This window comes from Canis lupus, chromosome 9 (assembly GCF_048164855.1).
Source record: "Canis lupus baileyi chromosome 9, mCanLup2.hap1, whole genome shotgun sequence".
NCBI classification, from domain to species: Eukaryota; Metazoa; Chordata; class Mammalia; order Carnivora; family Canidae; genus Canis; species Canis lupus.
The window spans coordinates 74440616-74461642 of NC_132846.1; the positions used below are offsets into that span (position 1 = coordinate 74440616).

Consider the following 21027-nt stretch of genomic DNA (forward strand, 5'->3'; position numbering starts at 1 on the left):
TCTCTCACTCTGGCTCTCTATATCTTACCAATCATGCCCTCCACCCAGTTCTGTGACTTGAATCACTATCTCTTATCTCTCATCACTCTTCTGCTTGTTTGACTCTTGACCTCAATCTCTTACTTCTCATCATTTGTCTCCTGGTTGTCTGACTCTGGGCCTCTATCTCTTACCTCTCATAAATCTCCTCCTTGCTCTGTGACTTTGGGCCCTATCTCTTACTTCTCATCATTTACCTCCTGGTTATTCAACCCTGGGTCTCCATTTCTTACCCCTCATTATTCACCTCATGGTTCTGTGACTTTGGGTCTTTATATCTTTTTTTTAAATTTTATTTATTCATGATAGGCACACAGTGAGAGAGAGAGAGGCAGAGACACAGGCAGAGGGAGAAGCTGGCTCCATGCACCGGGAGCCTGACGTGGGATTTGATCCCGGATCTCCAGGATCGCGCCCTGGGCCAAAGGCAGGCGCTAAACCGCTGCGCCACCCAGGGATCCCTGGGTCTTTATATCTTACCTCTCATCCCTCACCCAAAGGTTCTGTGACCTCACCCAAAGGTTGGGTGTCTATCTCTTACCTCTCATAAGTTTCTCCTTGTTTTGTGACTCTAAGTCTCTATATCTTAACTCTCATCATTCACTTCAGGGTTCTCAAACATGGGACTACTCCTCTTACCACTCATCATTCCCCCCATGATTCTGTGATTTTGGATCTCTATCTCCTGCTTCTCATTATTCCCTCTTGGTTTTGTGACTCAAGGTCTCTATCTCTTACATCTTGTCATTCACCTCCTAGTTCTTGACTCTAGGTTTCTATTTTACCTCGTATCTTTCTCCTCCTGTTTGTGTGACTCTATGTCTCTATCTCATACTTCTTATCATTTACCTCCTGGTTCTTGACTCTTGTGTTTCTTTATCTTACTTCTCATCTGTCTTTTCCTGATTCTGTGACTCCGGGTCTATAAATCTTACCTGTCATCATTTCCTCCGGCTTCTATGTGTCTGGGTCACAATCTCTACCTCTCATCGATCTCCACCTGCTCTGTGGTCCTGGATATCTATCTCTTAGCTCTCATCAGTCTCCTTCTGATTCTGTGACCCTGGGTCTTTCTTACTTCTCATCTCTACTAGTTTTAGTGACTCCAGGACTCAATCTCTTACCTCTCAGTTCTACTTCTGGTTATTTGAGTCTGGGTCTCTATCTCTTACCTCTCAAAAATCCCCTCCTTGCTCTGTGACTTTGGGACTTTGGGACCCTATCTCTTACCTCTCATCATTCACCTCCTGGTTATGTGATTTTAGGTCTCTATTTCTTACTCCTCATTATTCATCTCATGGTTCTGTGATTTTGGGTCTCTATTTCTTTTTTTTTAATTTATTTTTTATTGGTGTTCAATTTACTAACATACAGAATAACCCCCAGTGCCCGTCACCCATTCACTCCCACCCCCCGCCCTCCTCCCCTTCTACCACCCTAGTTCGTTTCCCAGAGTTAGCAGTCTTTACGTTCTGTCTCCCTTTCTGATATTTCCCACACATTTCTTCCCCCTTCCCTTATATTCCCTTTCACTATTATTTATATTCCCCAAATGAATGAGAACATATAATGTTTGTCCTTCTCCGACTGGCTTACTTCACTCAGCCTAATACCCTCCAGTTCCATCCACGTTGAAGCAAATGGTGGGTATTTGTCATTTCTAATAGCTGAGTAATATTCCATTGTATGGGTCTCTATTTCTTACCTCTCATCCATCACCTCCTGGTTCTATGACTCTGGGTCTGTATCTGCAACCTCTCATCCTTCTCTTGGTTCTATAACTGTGGATCTTTATCTCTTTTTTCTCATCACTCTCCTCCTGCTTCTGTGATCCATGGTCTCTATCTCTTACTTCTCATTTCTCTAAATGTTTTCTGCAACTCTGGGTCTCTTTCTCTTACTTTCTTCCATGTCCTCCTGCTCTGTGATTCTGGTTCTCTATCTCTACCTCTCACCACTTGCCTCCTGCTTGTGTGACTCTGGGTCTCTAACTCTTACCTCTCAACAATCTCCTCCTGTTCTGTGACTCTGGGTCTCTGTCTCTCACCGCTCATCTACTCCTCCCACTTCTGTGACTCATGCCTCTATCTCTTAGCTCTCATTTCTCCTCCTGGTTATTTGACCTGTGTCTCTTTCTCATACAATCATCAAGCTACTCTTGGCTCTGTGTCTCTGGGTCTTATCTCTTACCTCTCATCAATCTCCTCCTGGCTGTGTGACATGGGGTCTCTATCTCTTACTGCTCATCTAACTTCTGGATCAGTGACTCTGGGTCTCTGTCTCTCCTCATCATTTACCTCCAGGTTCTTGACTCTTGGTCTCTATCACTTACCACTCATCAATCTTCTGATTCTGGGCCTCTGGGTCTCTATCTCTTACCTCTCATCATTCACCTCCTAGTTCTGTGACTCTGGGTCTGTATCTGCAACTACTCACTCTTCTCTTGGTCCTTTAACTCTGGGTCTCTATCTCTTAGTTCCCATCTTTCTCTTCATGGTTCTTTGACTCTGGGCCTCTATCACCTACTTCTCTTCATTCTCCTCCTGTTTGTGTGACTCTGGGTCTCTTTCCTTTGACTCTCATCCTTCTCTTCCTGGGTCTGTTATGCTGGGTCTCTATCTCCTACTTCTCATCTATTTCCTCTGGTCTGTTACTCTTGTGCTGTTTGATGCATAGTCTCTGAAGCTTGTGTAAGTCTCACATACTGTGTGTGGGTGATAGGATGCATGTGGAGATGTGAAGGGTGTCTGTGTGCTCGGACAATATTTGAGGGTCACATTTGGAAGCCCTAGAGCCTGTGAGCAGTAGTAGTCACAGGGTAGGCATCATAGCCCTGAGGGTGAGAGTGTAGTTCTGTCTGGGCTTGGTGTTGGCAAGGAGGACATGGGCTCCTCCTGTTATGGGAGATCCTGCCATACCCTTGGGAGTGGTGGGTGGGAAGTGGGATGATCATTGTTCCAGGGAATAGGAATGGGGCAGGTGCTGGCACGCAGAGTAGGAGGGGGCTGGGCAGGCTGTGTGGCCACTGGCAAATTGGCTTCTCAGGTAGATGTGTAGTATGAAGGGGCTGGAGGGTGGGTGTGAGCCTCAGGATGGTAACCTGGAGCCTCCAGGGTCCCTGAGGACTGGGTCATTCTCCTGGATGTGCTCTCTGTGGCACGTAAATCGTGGGTCCCAGGTCAGGAGTCTGTGGCTGCCCCTCCTGCCACCCTGACCACTGGTGAGACAGCCCCTGTTCTGCAGACAATTCCCTGTCACCCACAGGGATCTGGAAGGGTGTTTCCTTACCAGCCCAGGGGGCCGCGGCCATGCTGATCAAGATCTGTGTTCTTCCTGGGCCTCAGGCTTCACTATCGGACTGCAGACTCAGAGCCCACTCCCCACTCCCACTGGCGGGCAGAATGGACAGTGGCTTGGCTCCTGGCCCCTCGGCCTCATGCTGGCCTGGGGAGGCCCAATGCTGCCAACAAACCCACGTCCCTTCCCTGGATACTTTACTTGAAAGAGCTGGGAAGTATGGTCCTGCCTCTGCCTCTGAGTAGTGTGTGTCCCCTATGATCCAGGGGCATCTCTCTTGGACCTGAGACCTCCCAGTCACCACAAGGCCAGAATCTCGACTCTGTAATTGCTGGCCCTGGATCTGCGGCCTGAGTAGACCTGCGTGTGAACAACCCTTCTTGAGTATTCATTGGTGCCCTGCCTACCCTCACTCCTTGTTTACCTGGAAAACACTGTCACTCTGTCCCCAGGTGGAGTTCACACAACATCCCCTTAGGGTCTCTCCTGACCCAGTGCCCTGATCACTTGACTGGTGTCCTGCTTTGCTTACCTTTGCCAATGCTCTCCCCATGGCCTTGCCTGTCCTGGCCTTCACCAGTGATCCCATCTGGTACTTGTGCCTGGACACAACCAGCCTGCATTGGCCTAAATATGTCCCCCAAATTCAAGTCTTGTGTCGTGACCCTGAACCTCAGATTGTGGCTGCATTTGAGATGGGTTCTTTGAGAGGTAGCAAGGTGAAAGGAGGTCATTAGCCCCATCAGCATTGCTGTTCTTCCACATGAACTTCTGTATTTGTAAGAGCAGGTGTCAGGATATGGGCAGTATAGGAGGTCGGCCAGGGAGGACATGGAGAGGGGCCCTGTGAGGCATGTATCTCCCACTGCCGGCTACTAGGACTGTGAAAGCATAAATGCATGTGGTTTAAGATGCCAGAATCGGGATCTTTGTCTGGCAGCCTGCACTAACTAATACACACCCAACACATGTCCGTTGCTCTGTCCACGTCCAAGGCGGGCAGCCATTGTGCCTCCAGCCCCAGGCTGGGTCTGCTCTCCACCCAATTCCTACGGCTGGAGGGAGCCAATGCATGATGTGGCATGGCTGTGGATTTCACTCGCCCATCGACAGAGGAAGCCTTTCCCCAGTGATTTCTGGAATTTTTAAAGATTTTATTGTCTTCAAGAAAAGAAAGAAATTGTAAGGAATTAATAAGCTCCAGAAATGTAAAGAGATTAAAACAAGCTAGCCAAGCTACAAGAGTGGCTTTCATTTGCATGATCCCTGCACATTCTCTCCCAGGGGGTACGGGGGCTCTGCTTCTCCTCCGGGCACGGCTGTCTCAGGCCATGTAGGGGCTCCCACCTGGCAGTAGCTCTAGGACAGGCAGAGATCCAGGCCTTGGGGTTCCCCAGCCATTACCCATGGCCATGGGCACTCTCTCTGACCCCTGCTACTTCCCCGGAACTGCAAGCTAAAAGGAGTTCCTGCCCCATGGGACTCAGGTCCAGGCCAAGGACAGAGTGGGCTTGGTCTGCTGCCTTGGCCCTCCAAGATCCTCCAGCTCTGTCCATGGAGCCTGTGTCCTCCTGCCTGGGACCAGGTCAGCAGGCCCCTCTCCAGGAGGCCTGTCTGGGTGACATCACTGCTTCCCCAAGTGTTGTCATCCAGCAGCTGTGGGGCTTCTGCAGCAGCCTCAGACCCGGGCCCTCTCACTATGATCTCCTCCTTCTGGAGAAGACGTGACTGACCATTAGCAACACATCAGGAGTTTCCGTTTGGGTGACAGCGACCCATGGCTTCCTCTCAACATGCCAGAACGTGCCTGTCTGGGGACATCCTGCATTCTGGAGCCTGGTCTGGATAGGGTGTGCACAGAGGCCATACCCTGCCCAGATAGACACTGGACTCACTGCCATCTGCCTCTTGGGGGATCAACATGCTGGTCTACCCAGGGGCCATCCCCTGAGAGCCATACTGCCCTATGCCTCAGTGTCCACATGGTCCCAGGTGTATCTTGGTGGCTGCTAGGAGGGGCCAGCAGGCGTCCATCAGCTCAGGTTGGAGGCATTCTTTTTGTTCCCTTGGTTCTCCAAACAGTGGACCAGGGGTCAGGATGCAGCCCATAGTGGCCATGAGGCCAGATGGTGGAGGTGAAAACCCAGGGTGGCTGTGAGGTCAGAGGGTGGCAAGGTCAGATGGCAGAGGAGCAGGCCTGGCAGCAGGCCAAGCGGTACACACCTAGGCACCCGTTTTGTACATGGGGTCTAGGGCAGTTCTGGACATCCTTCCCAGAGGGCTGGCCCTAGGCCCCCTGCCCGATCATATTCCTGTAGTCGGGGACAATCGTGCGCTTCAGCTCCACCACTGATGAGAAGATCCACTTCACCTGCATCAGGGAGGGGAGGGTGTGAGCTTGGCCTGGACCCCCACAGACTGCCTCCCTCCATGACCAAGCTCCTGCCCCCAAGGCTAGGTATTGTGAGGGGATCCTGGAAGGGACAGTGTGGGGAGAGGGAGCAGACAGTGAGAGGACAAGGTTGGGACTGAGAAGCGACAGTGTGGAGATAGTGAGGAGACAGTGAGGGGGGCTTTGTGGGGATTGTTTGGACAATGAGGGGAGTGTGAGGGGACTTTGTGGGGATAGTGAGAGGTTAGTGAGGAGACAGTGAGGACAGATGATGGGACGGTGTGGGGACAGTGAAGCATGAGTGAGAGGACATTTTGGGTTCATTGTGGGGACAGTGAGGGATTGTTTGGGGACAGTGAGGGGACTGTGAGGGGATTTTGTGGTGACAGTGAGGGGATAGTGAGGAGGCAGTGAGGACAATATGAGGGAACAGTATGGGGACTGTGAGGCATAAGTGAGCACAGCGTTTGGGACACTGTGGTGAGAGTGAGGGAACAGTGAGGAACAGTGAGGAGACTGTGTAGGGATAGTGTGGGGACAGTGAGAAGACAGTGAGAGGACTGTGTGGGGATAGTGAGAAGACAGTGAGAGGACAGTGTGGGGACAGTGAAGGGACAGTGTGGGGATAGTGAGGAGAAGATGATAAGACTTTAGGGACAGTGAGGGACAGTATGGAGATAGTGAAGAGACAGTGGGGGGATTTTGTGGGGATTGTGAGGGACAGTGAAAGGACTGTGAGGGGACTTTGTGGGAACAGTGAGGGGAGAGTGAGGAGACAGTGAGGACAGAATGTGGGGATGGTGTGGGGACTATGAGGTGTCAGTGAGAGGATAGTGACGGGCCAATAAGCGGACAGTTAGGGACATTGTGGGAATGGTGACAGGATAGTTTGGGAAAGTGTGGTGACAGAAGGGAACGGTGGGGGGATAGTGAGGAGACATTGAAGAGACAGTGACAGGACAGTGTGGGGACAGTGAAGGGACAGTGTGGGGATAGTGAGGAGACAGTGCGGAGACAGTGAGGGGACTTTGTGGGGGATTTTGAGGGACAGTATTGGGATAGTGAGGTGACAGTGAGGGTACTTTGTGGCGACAGTGAAGAGACAGTGGGGGGACTTTGTGGGGACATTGAGGAGAAAGAAGGGACAGTGGCGGGGAAATGAGGAGAGAGGGTGGGGACTGTGTGGGGACAGTGAGGGGAAAGTGAGGGGAGTGTTGGAACTGTGAGGAGACAGGGAGGAGAAAGGGGACAGAGTGGGGAGAGTGGGACACAATGAGAGGGCAGTGAGGGATAATGATGGGACATCAGGGGACAGTGAGGGATCAAGAGGGGGCAGTATGAGTATAGTATGTAGACAGTGAGGAGTCAGCGTTGGGACCATGAAGAGGCAGTGTGGGGATGGTGTGGGGACAGAAATGAGACAATGGATACAGTGATGAGTGAGTGAGGGGACAGTGAGAAGTCAGTGTGGGGACAGAGTGGGGACAATGAAGAGAAAATGAGGGGACAGTGTGGGGACATTGTGTGGATAGGGAGGGGAAGTGAGTGCACAGCAAAGAGTCAATATGCCAACAGAGTGGAGTCAGCATGTCATTGTGGGGTCCGTGCAGGCACATGGTGAGGGCAGTGATGGGACAGTGGGCTATAGTCCGGGGACAGTATGGGTGTGCCCACCTTGAAGAGGGTGACAGTGGCGCTGTAGCACACGCTGAGCAGGAAGAGGGTGATGAAGATGGAGATGGTGGTCCACAGCCCGTCCAGCTCCCCGTCCTGGTCCTCAGCACAGCTGTCATCCAGGATCAGCTCTGGACAGGAAGGGGGTGGTCAGTACTGGGCCGGCAGAGGGGCAGATTCCCTGAGGGACAGTCACAACCCTCTGCAACCCTGGGTGCCAGCCTCAGCACCCCAGCCCTACCGCTTTGGCCAGGCCAGTGGAGGACCCACTCCCTCTCTGCTCTGCCCTGTGTTGGACCCTGTGGGGAGAAGGCGCCTTGACTGCCACACCTCCTCTTGCCCTGGGGGTCCAGGCTCTTGTGGGAGGGTCAGCGGAGAATAAAAAAGGGCCCAGAGTGACAGGGAGTGTCCCTAGTGAACAAGTGTGTGAGAGCATCAGGATAAGTTGGGTTGTGGGGGTTTTGTGCACGTCAAGAGGGGGTGTAGGTTCCCTGGGGCAGAGGAGGGCAGGTCGGTGTGGACAGTGTGTGGATGAGCTGCTGAGCAACTGATGGGCATTGGAAGGGGTGGGGACCAGGGTGTTGCCCATGGTGAGGGTTCCTAAGACTGGCTCTTCTCTGGGCACTGCAGTTGGTCCTGTGTGGGACCCAGGGTATAAGGTCTGTGTGTGTGTGTGTGTGTGTGTGTCTGTGTGTGTGTGTGTCTGTGTGTCTGTGTGTCTGTGTGTGTTACTGAGAAGGTGGCGGTGCTCAGCACGATGGGCTTGTTTTCAATGGATCTGAACTCAGTGTCCATGTGGAGGTCTCCAATGGTCCCTCCCCTGGGCACTCAGGGCCACCTGCCTCTGCCCCACTGGGGCACGGGGTGAGTGTCCCCATGAGTGGATGGGCCTGGCCCAGGGGGATGAACTCAGGTGGGACCTCCTCACTGGAGGTAGGGTGGGGGACTGTACATGGATGGAGTGTCATGTCTGAGGGCAAATAGGGCCTGTCTTTTCCTGACAGGACAAGCATGGCTACTGTGTTGACAAGAGCTGCCAAGCAGAGCTCTCCGCAGGCTCAGGGGACAGGGAGCCCAGGGCATGAGGACAGGCCAGTGTCCCACAACTCGGTACAGAGGTGGGAAGGTTTGCGTGCTCATTTCCCTGAGGGTTCCTGGAGGGGACAACTCCTGCCATCCCCGTCCACACACCCCAGCCCTGGCTAGCTTCTGGCTGGATTGAGGGCCCACAGGGGCTGGACCTCTGGCAAAGTGCGCTCCCCAGGCTCAGGCGGCTCCTGGCCCCACGTTGTGGCAGCCTGTGCAGCCCTCCCCACTCGAGGTGCAGAGCTCACCCACCAATGGTGACACCTTAGACTCAGAGCTGGCCTGCCCGTACCACCCAGTGCCCGGGTGTCCTGGGCTCTGTCCCGGAAAGAACCATGACAGCGTGCAGGGTCCCAGGGCAGTACTGGGTGCTTTATTTCATGCCAGGTGCCTACCCGGGGTTATGTACACAGGGATGGGGGCTCAGGCATCCTCATGGGATCCTGAGAGCCAAGGGTGGGGGGCTTGCTGGGTGCCGGGCGTGTTGCTCATTTACCCGGAGAATGGGAGAGGGATTTCTGTGTGTAGTGGTTGTGTAGAGCTTCATGCATCACCGCACATATGAAGGTGTCTCCCCGCTGCCAGCGGCTCTTGTCCACAGAGAGCTTGCTGTACAGGAAGTAGGACCCGTCCTCGTCCAGCTGGGGCGGGGTCGTGCGGTACTTGCTCTCAGGCTCCTGCTGTCCATTGCTCTGCCACTCCACATCAATGTCAGGTGGGAAGAAGTCTTTGATCAGGCATGTCAAGCTGACTGTGTTCTTGCTCAACTCCTCCCGGGATGGCGGCAGGACATACACACTGGGCTGATGGGCCTGCCCTATGGGGTAAAGGATCAGCACAGATGGTCACTATCAGGGTGGAGGACTGGTATCAATTTACAGGGCAACTCTCCCTCCCTGCAGCCCCTATGCCCTGCTGCCTACCTCTGGCCTTGGAGATGGTCCTCTCGATCGGGGATGGGAGGGCTTTGTTGTTGACTTTGCACGTGAACTGCTTCCCCTTGAGCCAGTCCTGGTGCCCAATGGGGAGGACACTGACCACACGGTAGGTGCCATTGAACTGTTCCTCACGAGGCTGAGTCTTGGCTGTTTGCATCTGCTTACCGTCCACGAACCAGCTGATCTGCACCTCAGGGTCTTCTGGGTCCAGATCCACCACCACACATGTGACCTCAGGTGTTCGGGCAATCAAGAGGGTGTCCTTGGGTTTCGGGGGAAAGATGAAGACCGAAGGCCCTCCCAGCATTTCAGGGGCTAAAATGGAAGACACAAGGATGAGGTAGCACTTCGGTGGACTTCTCCAACACCCATTAGCCCATCAGGCTGTGCCTGGGTGTGCACCATCGGCTTGGGATGCAGAGCAGGGCCCTGCTGACTCACCTGGGCATTTGGGACAATCAGGTGGGCGAGGAACTCTTCCATTTTCTCTTTTGAGCACTGCAGAGAGAGCAGACTGGGGGTTACTGGGGGCCTGGTGTGGGCACAGGTCTTGGGGTGAACTTAGGGGACCCTCGAGCCGTGGCACCCAATGGGTCCTGGGAATACAGTGGGGAATGCAGCCTGTGGTCATCTGGACCAGGCAGCCACGCCCAGAGGACACCTTCCCAGAAAGGGGAGGCCTTGAGGACGGGGACACTGAGGTGACTCCCCGGTGACGTGGGTCTGGGAGGGACAGCTGATCTGGCTTGTCCCCAAGTGGACCCCTCTCTGAGGTCCGACGTCTCACCTGGCTTGTCTACTTTAGTTTTGCTGGCCGGGTGGGCCACGTTGCAGGTGAAGGTCTCGCTGGGCCACCTGCTGGAGGGCACTGTCACCATGCTGCTGAGGGAGTAGAGCCCTGAGGACTGCAGGACGGACGGGAAGGTGTGCACACCGCTGGTCAAGGAGCCGGAATTCCAGGACACAGTTACAGGCTCGGGGAAGTAGCCTGACACCAGGCAGGCCAGGGCCACCGTGGAGCCGGAAGTGGACCCGCAGCTGGGGGCCAGTGGGAAAACCGAGGGGGCCGTGGTGGAGGCTGCAAGAGAGGAGGCTGTGAGACCCCCAGGGTCTCAGGGGTGCCTGGCCTGGGGTGGCTCTGAGCACCACGCCCACATGCTTCAGGGAGTCTGCACACCAAGCGTGCGGCCCAGCTCGCTGTGGCCACAGAAGCTGGACTCATCGGCCTGGACAGTGCTGGGTGACCACCTGGATCACATCCCCAGGGCCTCGGCCACTGGGTCCCCATTCAGGTTTTCTCTGGCTGCCCCACCTGACCACAGCCTTTGTGGGAGCCCTGACCTGGGGGCCCTGCGCCCAGTGGGCTCCTGCTGGTCTCCTGAGCCCAGGCCTGCTATCCCCGTCCAACTGCGTCTTGCCCCAGCAGGGATTTGCACTGCCCAGGCCCCTCAGGATGGAGCTCAGGATGGAGCTCTCATCCTGGGCTACCATGTGCCCTCCAGGCTCCACGATGTCTGGGTCAGCTCTGCAGCCAAGCACCTGGGCCTGGATCCCGTCCCTGCCCGAGCCGTCGGGACTGTCCCAGGCATGGCTTCCTGACGTCCCTCAGGGCAGCTCCTGCCTTGGCCCCAGCCTTTGTCACCCCTGCTCTGGGGCCCAGGCAGCTCCCACAGGCCTCCCGCACCCAGGGCTGCCCTGAGCCTGTGCGCTCCTCGGGGTGGGAGGGAGCGTGGCCCTGCCCTGGCTGTCCCCTCCTGCATGGTGACAGCAAGTAGGCTGCAGCTCAGATGCCACCACCCGGCGGCTTGTCCCCTTGGACACTGGGCCCCGCTGCTCAGCTCAGGGCCCTGAAGCTGCCCTCGCATGCCCACCATGGCTGGCAGCCCTGCCTGGGGCTCCCCATGGGCCCCTTGTTCTCCTACCTCTGGATCCTCGGCCCTGCACCCCGACACCCGGCTGGCCCTGACCCTCCTCCCGGGCCGGTCTCAAGGTCTGCAGAACTGCACTGCTGCCCTTACTGGAAACCTGTGGCTCACTCATTCCTAGAGTGGCCCCCCTTCCCCTGGGCTCCAAGGTCTTCCTGGTGAGGCTCTGCTCCCCACCCGGCCTCACTGCCTCACACTCCCTGAGTCCAGGAGGCTCAGCTGCCCTGACCCTCAGCCCCTGCATGGGCGGCGCCGGCTCAGCCGCTGCACTGTGCAGCCCCGCTGGGCGCTCAGGCCTTGGTGCTGAGATTTTGGAACAAGGTGGAACCTCCCTGCCCCCCTGGGCCTCTGAGATGGGGCATGTTCCTGGGCTTCGCTGAGCTGAGATCTGAGTGCACCCCTGCCCCTCCTGCTCTCCACCTGCCCTGCTCCCCTGCACCTGCACCCCTGCTCCCTGAGATCCTGGGGTGACCCCTGCCCCTCCTGCTACCCACCTGTCCTGCTCCCCTGCACCTGCTCCCCTGCTCCCTGAGATCCTGGGGTGATTCATGAACCACCTGCTTCCCCGCTTACCCCTGCTCCCCTGCACCTGCTCCCCTGCTTCTGGGTTCCTGGGGTGACCCCTGCCCCTCCTGCTCCCCACCTGCCCTGCTCATCTGCACTAGCTCCCTGCTGCCTGAGCTCCTGGGGTGACCCTTTCCCCTCCTGCTCCCCTACTGCCCTGCTCCCCTGCACCCGATCCCTTCTCCCTGGTTTCCTGGGGTGACCCCTGCACTTCCTGTCCCCATCTGCCCCTGCTGTCTTGCACCAGCTCCCCTGATCCCTGAGCTCCTGGGGTAACCCCTGCCCCTCCTGCTCCCCACCTGCCCTGCTCCCCTACACCAGCTCCCCTGCTGCCTGAGCTCCTGCAGTGACCCCTGCTCCACCTGCCCTGCGCACCTTAACCAGCTCCCCTGCTCGCTGAGCTTTGGGGTGACCCTGCCCTGCCTGCTCCTTCACCGACCCCTGCTCTCCTGCACCAGCTCCCCTGCTCCCTGGTCTCTTGGGGTGACCCCAGTCCCTCATGCTCCCCCACTTGCCAGTTCATCTCCTCTACTCCCCATGCTCCTAGGGCTCCTGGGGTGACTTACCCCTGTCTCTCCTGCTCTCCCACCTGTCCCTGCTTCCCTGCATCAGCTCCCCTGCACCATGAGCTCCTAGGGTGACTCCTGCACCTCCTGCTCTCCCACCTGCCCTGCTTACCTGCACTACCTCCTCTGCTCCCTGATCTCCTGGCATGATCCTTGCCCTTACTGCTCCCCATCCTGCACCTGCTCCCCAGCACCAGCTCTCCTGAGCACTGAGATCCTGGGTGACCCCTGCCCCTCCTGTTCCCCATCTGACCCTGCTCACCTGCAGCATCTCCTTGCTTCCTGCGATCCTGGGGTGACTCCTGCCCCTCCTGCTCCCCTACCTGCCCTGCTAACCTGCACCTGCTCCCCTGCTCCCTTCGCTCCTGGGGTGTCTTCTGCCCCTTCTGCTCACCCACCTGCCCCTGCTCCCCAGCATGAGCTACCCACTCCCTGTACTCCTGGATGAACCCTGCACCTCCGGTTCCCCACCTACTCTGCTCACTTACACCAGCACCCCTACACCAGCTCCCCTGCTCCCTGGGATCCTGGGGTAACCCCTGGCTCTCCTGCTCCCCCACCAGCCCCTCTCCCCTACTCCAGCTCCCCTGCACACTGAGCTCCTGGGGTCACCCTTGCCCCTCCTGCTCTCGCACCTGCTCTGTTCCCCTGCACCAGCTCCTCTGCTGCCTGGGCTCTTGGGATGATGCCTGCCCCTGTTGTTCCCCCACATGCCCTGCTCACCTGCAGCAGCTCCTTGCTTCCTGGGCTCCTAGGGTTTGGCCCCTGCCTCTCCTGCTCTCCCACCTGCCCCTGCTCCCCTGTTCCAGCTCCCCTGCTCCCTCAGCTCCTGGCGTGACCCCTACCCCTCCTGTTCCCCACCTCCCCTGCTCACTTGCACCACCTCCCCTGCACTGGCTCCACTGCTCCCTGAGCTCCTGGGGTGACCCTTCTCCCTACTGCTTCCCCATCTGCCCCTTAATCTCCTCAACTAGCCTGCTCCCTGGCTTCTGTGGTGACCACTGTCCCTCCTGCTTCCCCACCTGCCCCTTCGCCTCCTCACACCCTGATCCATAAGCTCCTGGGGTGATCCCTGTCACTCCTGTTCCCCCACCTACCCCTGTCTCTTGCACCAGCTCCCCAGCTCCCTCCCTGGACTCCTGGGGTGACCCTTGTCCCCCCTGCTCCCTGACCAGCCCCTTCACCTCCTCAGGTGTGCTGCTCCCTGAGCTGGGTGACCCCTACCCCTCCTGTTCCCCAACCTTCCCTGCTCACCTGCACCAGCTCCCCTGCCCCCTGGGCTCCTGGGGTGACCTCTGCACCTCCTGCTCCCCAACCTGCCCCTGCTCCCCTACACCACCTCCCCTGCACCCTGAACTCCTGGGGTGACCCCTGCCCCTCCTGCTCTCCCACCTGCTCTGCTCCCCTGCACCAGCCCATCTGCTCCCTGAGCTCCTGGGGTGAACCCTGCCCCTCTTGCTCTCCCACCTGCTCTGCTCCCTTGCACCAGCTCCCCTGAACCCTGAGCTCCTGGGGTGCCCCCTGTTCCTCCTACTCCTCCACCTGTGCCTGCTCTTCTACACCAACCTCCCTGCTCCCTGAGCTCCTGGGGTGACCTCTGCACCTCCTGCTCCCCCACCTGCTCCTGCTCCCCTATACCAACCTCCCTGCTCACTGAGCTCCTGGTGTGATCCCTGCAACCCTGCTCTTCAACCTGCCCCTGCGCCCTAGACCAGCCCCCCTGCTCCCTGAGCTCCTGGTGTGACCCCTGCACCCCTTGCTCCCCAACCTGCCCCTGCGCCCTACACCAGCCCCCCTGCTCCCTGAGCTCCTGGGCTGACCCCTGCCCCTTCTACTCCTCCACCTGCACCTGCTCCCCTACACCAACCTCCCTGCTCCCTGAGCTCCTGGGGTGACCTCTGCACCCCCTGCTCCCCCATCTGCCCCTGCTCCCCTACACCAGCCTCCCTGCTCTCTGAGCTCCTGGTGTGACCCCTGCACCCACTGCTCCCCAACCTGCCCCTGCACCCTACACCAGCCCCCCTGCTCCCTGAGCTCCTGGGCTGACACCTGCCCCTCCTGTTCTCCCACCTGCTCTGCTCCCCTGCACCAGCTCCCCTGCACCCTGAGTTCCTGGTGTGACCACTGTCCTTCCTATTCTCCCACCTGCCCTTTCTCCCCTACACCAACCTCCCTGCTCCCTGAGCTCCTGGGGTGACCTCTGCACCTCCTGCTCCCCAACCTGCCCCTGTGCCCTAAACCAGCCCCCCCTGCTCCCTGAGCTCCTGGGCTGACCCCTGCACCTCCTGCTCTCCCACTTGCTCTGCTCCCCTGCACCAGCCCCCCTGCTCCTTGAGCTCCTAGGCTGACTCCTGACCCTCCGGCTCTCCCACCTGCCCCTGCTCCCCTACACCAACCTCCCTGCTCCTTGAGCTCCTGGGGTGACTCCTGCACCTCCTGCTCACCAACCTGCCCCTGCGCCCTACACCAGCCCCCTGCTCCCTGAGCTCCTGGGGTGACCCCTGCACCTCTTGCTCTCCCCGCTGCTCTGCTCACCTGCACCTGCTCCCCTGCCCCTGTCCTCCTGGGGTGACCCCTGCCCCTCCTACTCTCCCACCTGCCCCTGATCCCCTATACCAGCTCCCCTGCACCCTGAGCTCCTGGGGTGACCCTTACCCCTCCTGCTTCCCCACCTGCCCTGGTCACCTGCACCAGCTCCTCTGCACCGTGTCCTCATGGGGTGACCCCTGCCCCTCCTACTCCCCCACCTGCCCCTGCTCCCTTACACCAGCTTCCCTGCTCCCTGGGATCCATAGGCAACCCTCTGCTCATGCTGCCCCCCGTGGCTCCTGCTCACCTATGGCTGCTCTCTCCTGGTCCCAGGATCTCCTGGACACTGCATCCCCCACCCTCCTGTCCTGGGATCTGTCCCCAGAGCTCTGTCAGCTGCACCCCAGTCTCTGTGTGCTCCAGGTCTGCCCCTGCCCTGCGTCCCACCCCCCACCCTGTGTCCCGGATTGGATCCTGCCCTCAGCCCTGGGCTCCCATCCATGTGGATCCACCCCTCAGCCCCTCTGCTGACCTGGGCTCTGGGTCCCGCAAGCCTATGCTGGTCCCCCTGCTCCACTTCAACTCACCTCTGCTCATCTGATGCAGCTCAGGGCTGCTTGGCCCTCACCTGTGACCCTCCCGGGGGCTTGAGCTGCTTCCTTAACCTGGACAGGCCCCGGGCTCCCTGGGGTGTCTTCCTCTCTTTTGGTGAGTAGCCCCCCCACATCCTCACCTGGGACCCACCTGTCCATCTAGACATTGCTCCTTCAGTGGCTCATGCAGTCTAGGCCTGGGCCCCTGCAGGTGTGATGAAGGGCAGCCCTCAGGCTCCTGCCCACCGGGCCCGTCATGTTCCTTGATGGTCCAGGTCCTTCCCCCAGACATCAGTGTGTCATGCATCCACCCATGTTGGCTGGGTGTGCTTGTCCCATCGCACTCAACCGATGTGTTCCTGGGATGTCATGTAGGCCCACGGGCGGCCTGCCTTCTCCGTTGCCGGCTCAGCTGCTGCTGCCTCCATGGGTCCTGAGGGCCTGGTGTCTCCTCAGGTCCTGTGGCTGGTTCTGCTGCCCCACCTCCCTCCCTCTGTCCTGGCTCCGGGCACACTCCACTCATCTCGGTCCAGGCTGTGGCCATGGCTTTCCTGCAGCCTCAGTCCCCCTGCAGCCTGCCCTATCCCTGCCCTGACAACCCCCCCCGCCCCAGGGCTCTTTGTGGCTGAGCTCTGTGCCCACAGCCTTCCTTCCTAGGTCCCAGCAGCCCTGGAAATATTAACATAGCTTCGAAACCAAATGGTCTGGCCTGCATCCCAGAGTTCCCTTTTCTTCTGGGTGGTTTCTGTCTTACAGGGTCTGGGGGAAGTCCACACAGAGCCAAGGACTGCTCATGTTAGTGTGTGTGGGTGGAGTATGTTAGATACCCAGGGTCCCTAGGGGTTAGCCCAGGAGGCCCAGGTCAGCCCCATGTGCTGTTGTTTGTTCAGGAAATGCCTGCAGCCTGGTCCCTCCAGCCCAGAGACACCAGCCCTCCCTGGGTCCTCAGGGACCCCAACCCTGGTGGGCTCCTCTCTGTGCCCTGACCAGCGAGCAGTGTGGCTGTAGCCCTGGGATTTGTCCTGTCCTCCCAGGAGAATGCCATCTGCCCTGTCTCCACCCATGGTGGCAGGTTGAAATAATTTAACCTAACATGGGGTGTTTGGAGGACGACCTATCTGGGCCCCCACAGCCAGCCCAGGCCATGTTGCAGCCTCAGCTGGTCTCTCTTTGGCCTCTGGAGCTGAGCTGGGAGCCTTGTGGGCTGGCCTGACCTACCCCCACATGTCCCTGCTCTGGGAGCCTGTGTGGTTGCCATCAGGGGGTCCCCACATGTCTGAAGAGTGGGGGCCTTGGCTGCCCACCCTGATCCTGTGTTGCAGCCCCGTCCAGGGTGTCCACACAAACTGCACAAGGCTTTTAGGTAGGAATCATGTGTGAAGTGCATCAGGGCTTTCATGGTCAAGCCCCCAACACACCTGCACCCCTTGAGTCCCACCCTGGAGTCGGCCCGTGCGCACGTGTGGGCCCCACACTGGCCCTGTGTGCCAAGGGAGGGGGCAGCTGGAGAAGGCTCCGTGCTGTCCCATCCCAGCTCACGTCTTTAGGAAGGCAGGGCGACTACAACAGTGAAAGGGTTGGTGGCCTGGGCATTGGGGCTGAACGAGGAAGGAGCAGGTGAGCAGAGGGGCTCTTGTGTGGAAGGAAGGAATTGTGCAGGGACTGTGGTGGGGGAGCCCGGGGATAGCAGCTGGCAGAGCAGAGCTGACCAGGCAGCACCATGGATAGGGCCTGCATGGGGGACGCGGGGCACAGCTGCCTGGGCCAGGGCTCCGGGATGGGCCTGCAGGGGCGGTGAGCACCACGTCCGCCATGCCCTTGACCTCAGTGGGATGTACTAGCACTGGCTCCTCGTGCCTACCCACCAGAGCACCCCCATGCTAGCTGTCAATCACAGCGAACCTGGGCACCCGGTCAGGCTCTGGGCCATGTGGAAACTCCTTTCTGCTCTCTCACCTATGGCCCTGAGCCTGTTCTGAAAGAGCACGGTCTTCGGGTTATAGGGTTACAGAAGCAGGGACGGGGAGGAGAAAGCAGCTCGGCAGGGAAGTCGCTGGTGCTAGATGGCGTCGTGGGTGACACAGGCTGATGGCCCTCCATGTGGGCAGTGAGTGATGGGTAGACCTTCAAGTCCTGTCCATCATCCTATGGTCTCATGTATCTTAAAGTCATGGACTATGTGTACTTTTCTACCCTGAGTACTTGGCACTAAGGCTCTTAGTTCATCTTGAATCGAGTTAATTGAGCTTTTGGATGTTTATATTCATGTCTTTCATCAAACGTCAGAATTTGTCAGTCCTTATTTCTTCAAATGGTCTCTCTGCTTTTTTCTGCCTTTTTTTTTCTGGGACTCCCACAAACAGTATGCAGATCCACTTGATGGCATCTCATAGGCCTATTCACTTTTATTCAATCTTTTTTCATTCTGTTCCTCAGATTTGTTCATTCAATTGTCCCATTTTCTGGTTCATTGACTCTTCTCAAGGAATCATTGCTAAAATCTGCTTTTTAAAAAAATATATTTTTATATTTTATTTTATTTTATTTTAATTTATTTATTTTTAAATATTTTTTTTCATTTTTTTTATTGGTGTTCAATTTACTAACATACAGAATAACACCCAGTGCCCGTCACCCATTCACTCCCACCCCCCGCCCTCCTCCCCTTCTACCACCCCTAGTTCATTTCCCAGAGTTAGCAGTCTTTACGTTCTGTCTCCCTTTCTGATATTTCCCACACATTTCTTCTCCCTTCCCTTATTTTCCCTTTCACTATTATTTATATTCCCCAAATGAATGAGAACATATAATGTTTGTCCTTCTCCGACTGACTTACTTCACTCAGCATAATACCCTCCAGTTCCATCCACGTTGAAGCAAATGGTGGGTATTTGTCATTTCTAATAGCTGAGTAATATTCCATTGTATACATAAACCACATCTTCTTTATCCATTCATCTTTCGTTGGACACCGAGGCTCCTTCCACAGTTTGGCTATCGTGGCCATTGCTGCTAGAAACATCGGGGTGCAGGTGTCCCGGCGTTTCATTGCATTTGTATCTTTGGGGTAAATCCCCAACAGTGCAATTGCTGGGTCGTAGGGCAGGTCTATTTTTAACTGTTTGAGGAACCTCCACACAGTTTTCCAGAGTGGCTGCACCAGTTCACATTCCCACCAACAGTGTAAGAGGGTTCCCTTTTCTCCGCATCCTCTCCAACATTTGTTGTTTCCTGCCTTGTTAATTTGCCCCATTCTCACTGGTGTGAGGTGGTATCTCATTGTAGTTTTGATTTGTATTTCCCTGATGGCAAGGGATGCAGAGCATTTTCTCATATGCATGTTGGCCATGTCTATGTCTTCCTCTGTGAGATTTCTGTTCATGTCTTTTGCCCATTTCATGATTGGATTGTTTGTTTCTTTGGTGTTGAGTTTAATAAGTTCTTTATAGATCTTGGAAACTAGCCCTTTATCTGATATGTCATTTGCAAATATCTTCTCCCATTCTGTAGGTTGTCTTTGAGTTTTGTTGACTGTATCCTTTGCTGTGCAAAAGCTTCTTATCTTGATGAAGTCCCAATAGTTCATTTTTGCTTTTCTTTTGCCTTCGTGGATGTATCTTGCAAGAAGTTACTATGGCCGAGTTTAAAAAGGGTGTTGCCTGTGTTCTTCTCTAGGATTTTGATGGAATCTTGTCTCACATTTAGATCTTTCATCCATTTTGAGTTTATCTTTGTGTATGGTGAAAGAGAGTGGTCTAGTTTCATTCTTCTGCATGTGGATGTCCAATTTTCCCAGCACCATTTATTGAAGAGACTGTCTTTCTTCCAATGGATAGTCTTTCCTCCTTTATCGAATATTAGTTGCCCATAAAGTTCAGGGTCCACTTCTGGATTCTCTATTCTGTTCCACTGATCTATGTGTCTGTTTTTGTGCCAGTACCACACTGTCTTGATGACCACAGCTTTGTAGTACAACCTGAAATCTGGCATTGTGATGCCCCCAGATATGGTTTTCTTTTTTAAAATTCCCCTGGCTATTCGGGGTCTTTTCTGATTCCACACAAATCTTAAAATAATTTGTTCTAACTCTCTGAAGAAAGTCCATGGTATTTGTTCATTCAATTTGTCCCATTTTCTGGTTCATTGACTCTTCTCAAGGAATCATTGCTAAAATCTGCTTTTTAAAAAAATATATTTTTATATTTTATTTTATTTTATTTTAATTTATTTATTTTTAAATATTTTTATTTTTTAACTGAACAAAAGGCATTTATATATGGTCTCATTCATTTGATGAATATAAAATGGGATGAGCACTGGGTGTTATTCTATATGTTTCAAATTGAACACCAATAAAAAATAAATTTATAAAAAATAAAAAAATATGTTAAAAAAAAGAAAAAAGAAGTAAAATCTGCTTTGAATCTTTTTTTTAACGTTCTTAGTTTATTAATCCTCTCATGAAAAATCTGCACAATCACCACAGATAAAGCCACTGCAGAATCTTTACTCCTTCTGTTGTCCAATCTCCAGCTCACTTTTTGCCAGCACCAACGTTGGCTTTTGCAGTCCCCCTGACTTTCTTCATTCTGTTTTTACGTTCTTTGCGCTGTTTTCTTGAAGTCTTTTTCTTCTCATACAGGCCATGTCTTGCAAGTCTATGTTTGGGTTCATTTTGCTTTGCATAATCCAAGGAATCATAAATCATCCCAAAGCCAGTTGTCTTGCCACCACCAAAATGGGTTCTGAATCCAAATACAAATATGACATCTGGTGTGGTCTTGTACATTTTGGCTAGTTTTTCCCGTATTTCTGTCTTAGGTACTGTTGCCTTCCCGGGGTGAAGAACATCAATGACCATCTGTTTCCGCTGAAGCAGTCGGTTGGTCATGAACTTCCTGGTCCGGATAGTTACTGTGTCATTCATGATGGCGGCCGAGCTTCAAGCAGCCGGGGAGGAAAAGAGCAAATCTGCTTTGAATCTATCTAGTGAATTATTCATTTCAGCTACTGTACTTTTCACATCCCAAATTTTTTTTTAATTTTTAAAATTTATTTATGATAGTCACACAGAGAGAGAGACAGAGGCAGAGATACAAGCAGAGGGAGAAGCAGGCTCCATGCACCAGGAGCCCGATGTGGGATTCGATCCCGGGTCTCCAGGATCGCGCCCTGGGCCAAAGGCAGGCGCCAAACCGCTGCACCACCCAGGGATCCCTGACATCCCAAATTTATTCTTGGTTTCTTTTTAGATTTTTTTTTAGTGGAGTTAAATTTGCCAACATATAGCATAACACCCAGTGCTTATCCTATCAAGTGCCTCCCTCAGTGCCCATCATCCAATCACCCCCATCCCCTGGCGACCTCCCTTTTCACCACCCCTTGTTCATTTCCCAGAGTTAGAAGTCTCTCATGTTCTGTCTC

At 55.2% G+C, this 21027-nt stretch overlaps 1 long non-coding RNA gene, 1 pseudogene and 1 gene segment (V, D, J or C); all 3 read right to left on the reverse strand.

Moving 5' to 3' along the window:
* Positions 1-4469: 4469 nt before the first annotated feature.
* LOC140640593 (uncharacterized) lies at positions 4470-8080 on the reverse strand. Its single transcript, XR_012037319.1, has 2 exons — positions 7403-8080; positions 4470-5707 (listed from the first exon to the last, which is right to left on the reverse strand). It is a non-coding gene; the product is annotated as an uncharacterized lncRNA (long non-coding RNA).
* A 752-nt stretch (positions 8081-8832) lies between these two features.
* The window catches only part of LOC140640584 (immunoglobulin gamma-1 heavy chain-like), a 146992-nt gene continuing 134797 nt past the window's right edge, over positions 8833-21027 (reverse strand). The window contains 4 exon segments of the C gene segment in view: positions 8833-9305; positions 9412-9741; positions 9868-9924; positions 10214-10504. Coding sequence covers positions 8977-9305; positions 9412-9741; positions 9868-9924; positions 10214-10504 — 1007 coding nt within the window.
* On the reverse strand, positions 20030-20572 carry LOC140640590 (small ribosomal subunit protein eS24 pseudogene; annotated as a pseudogene).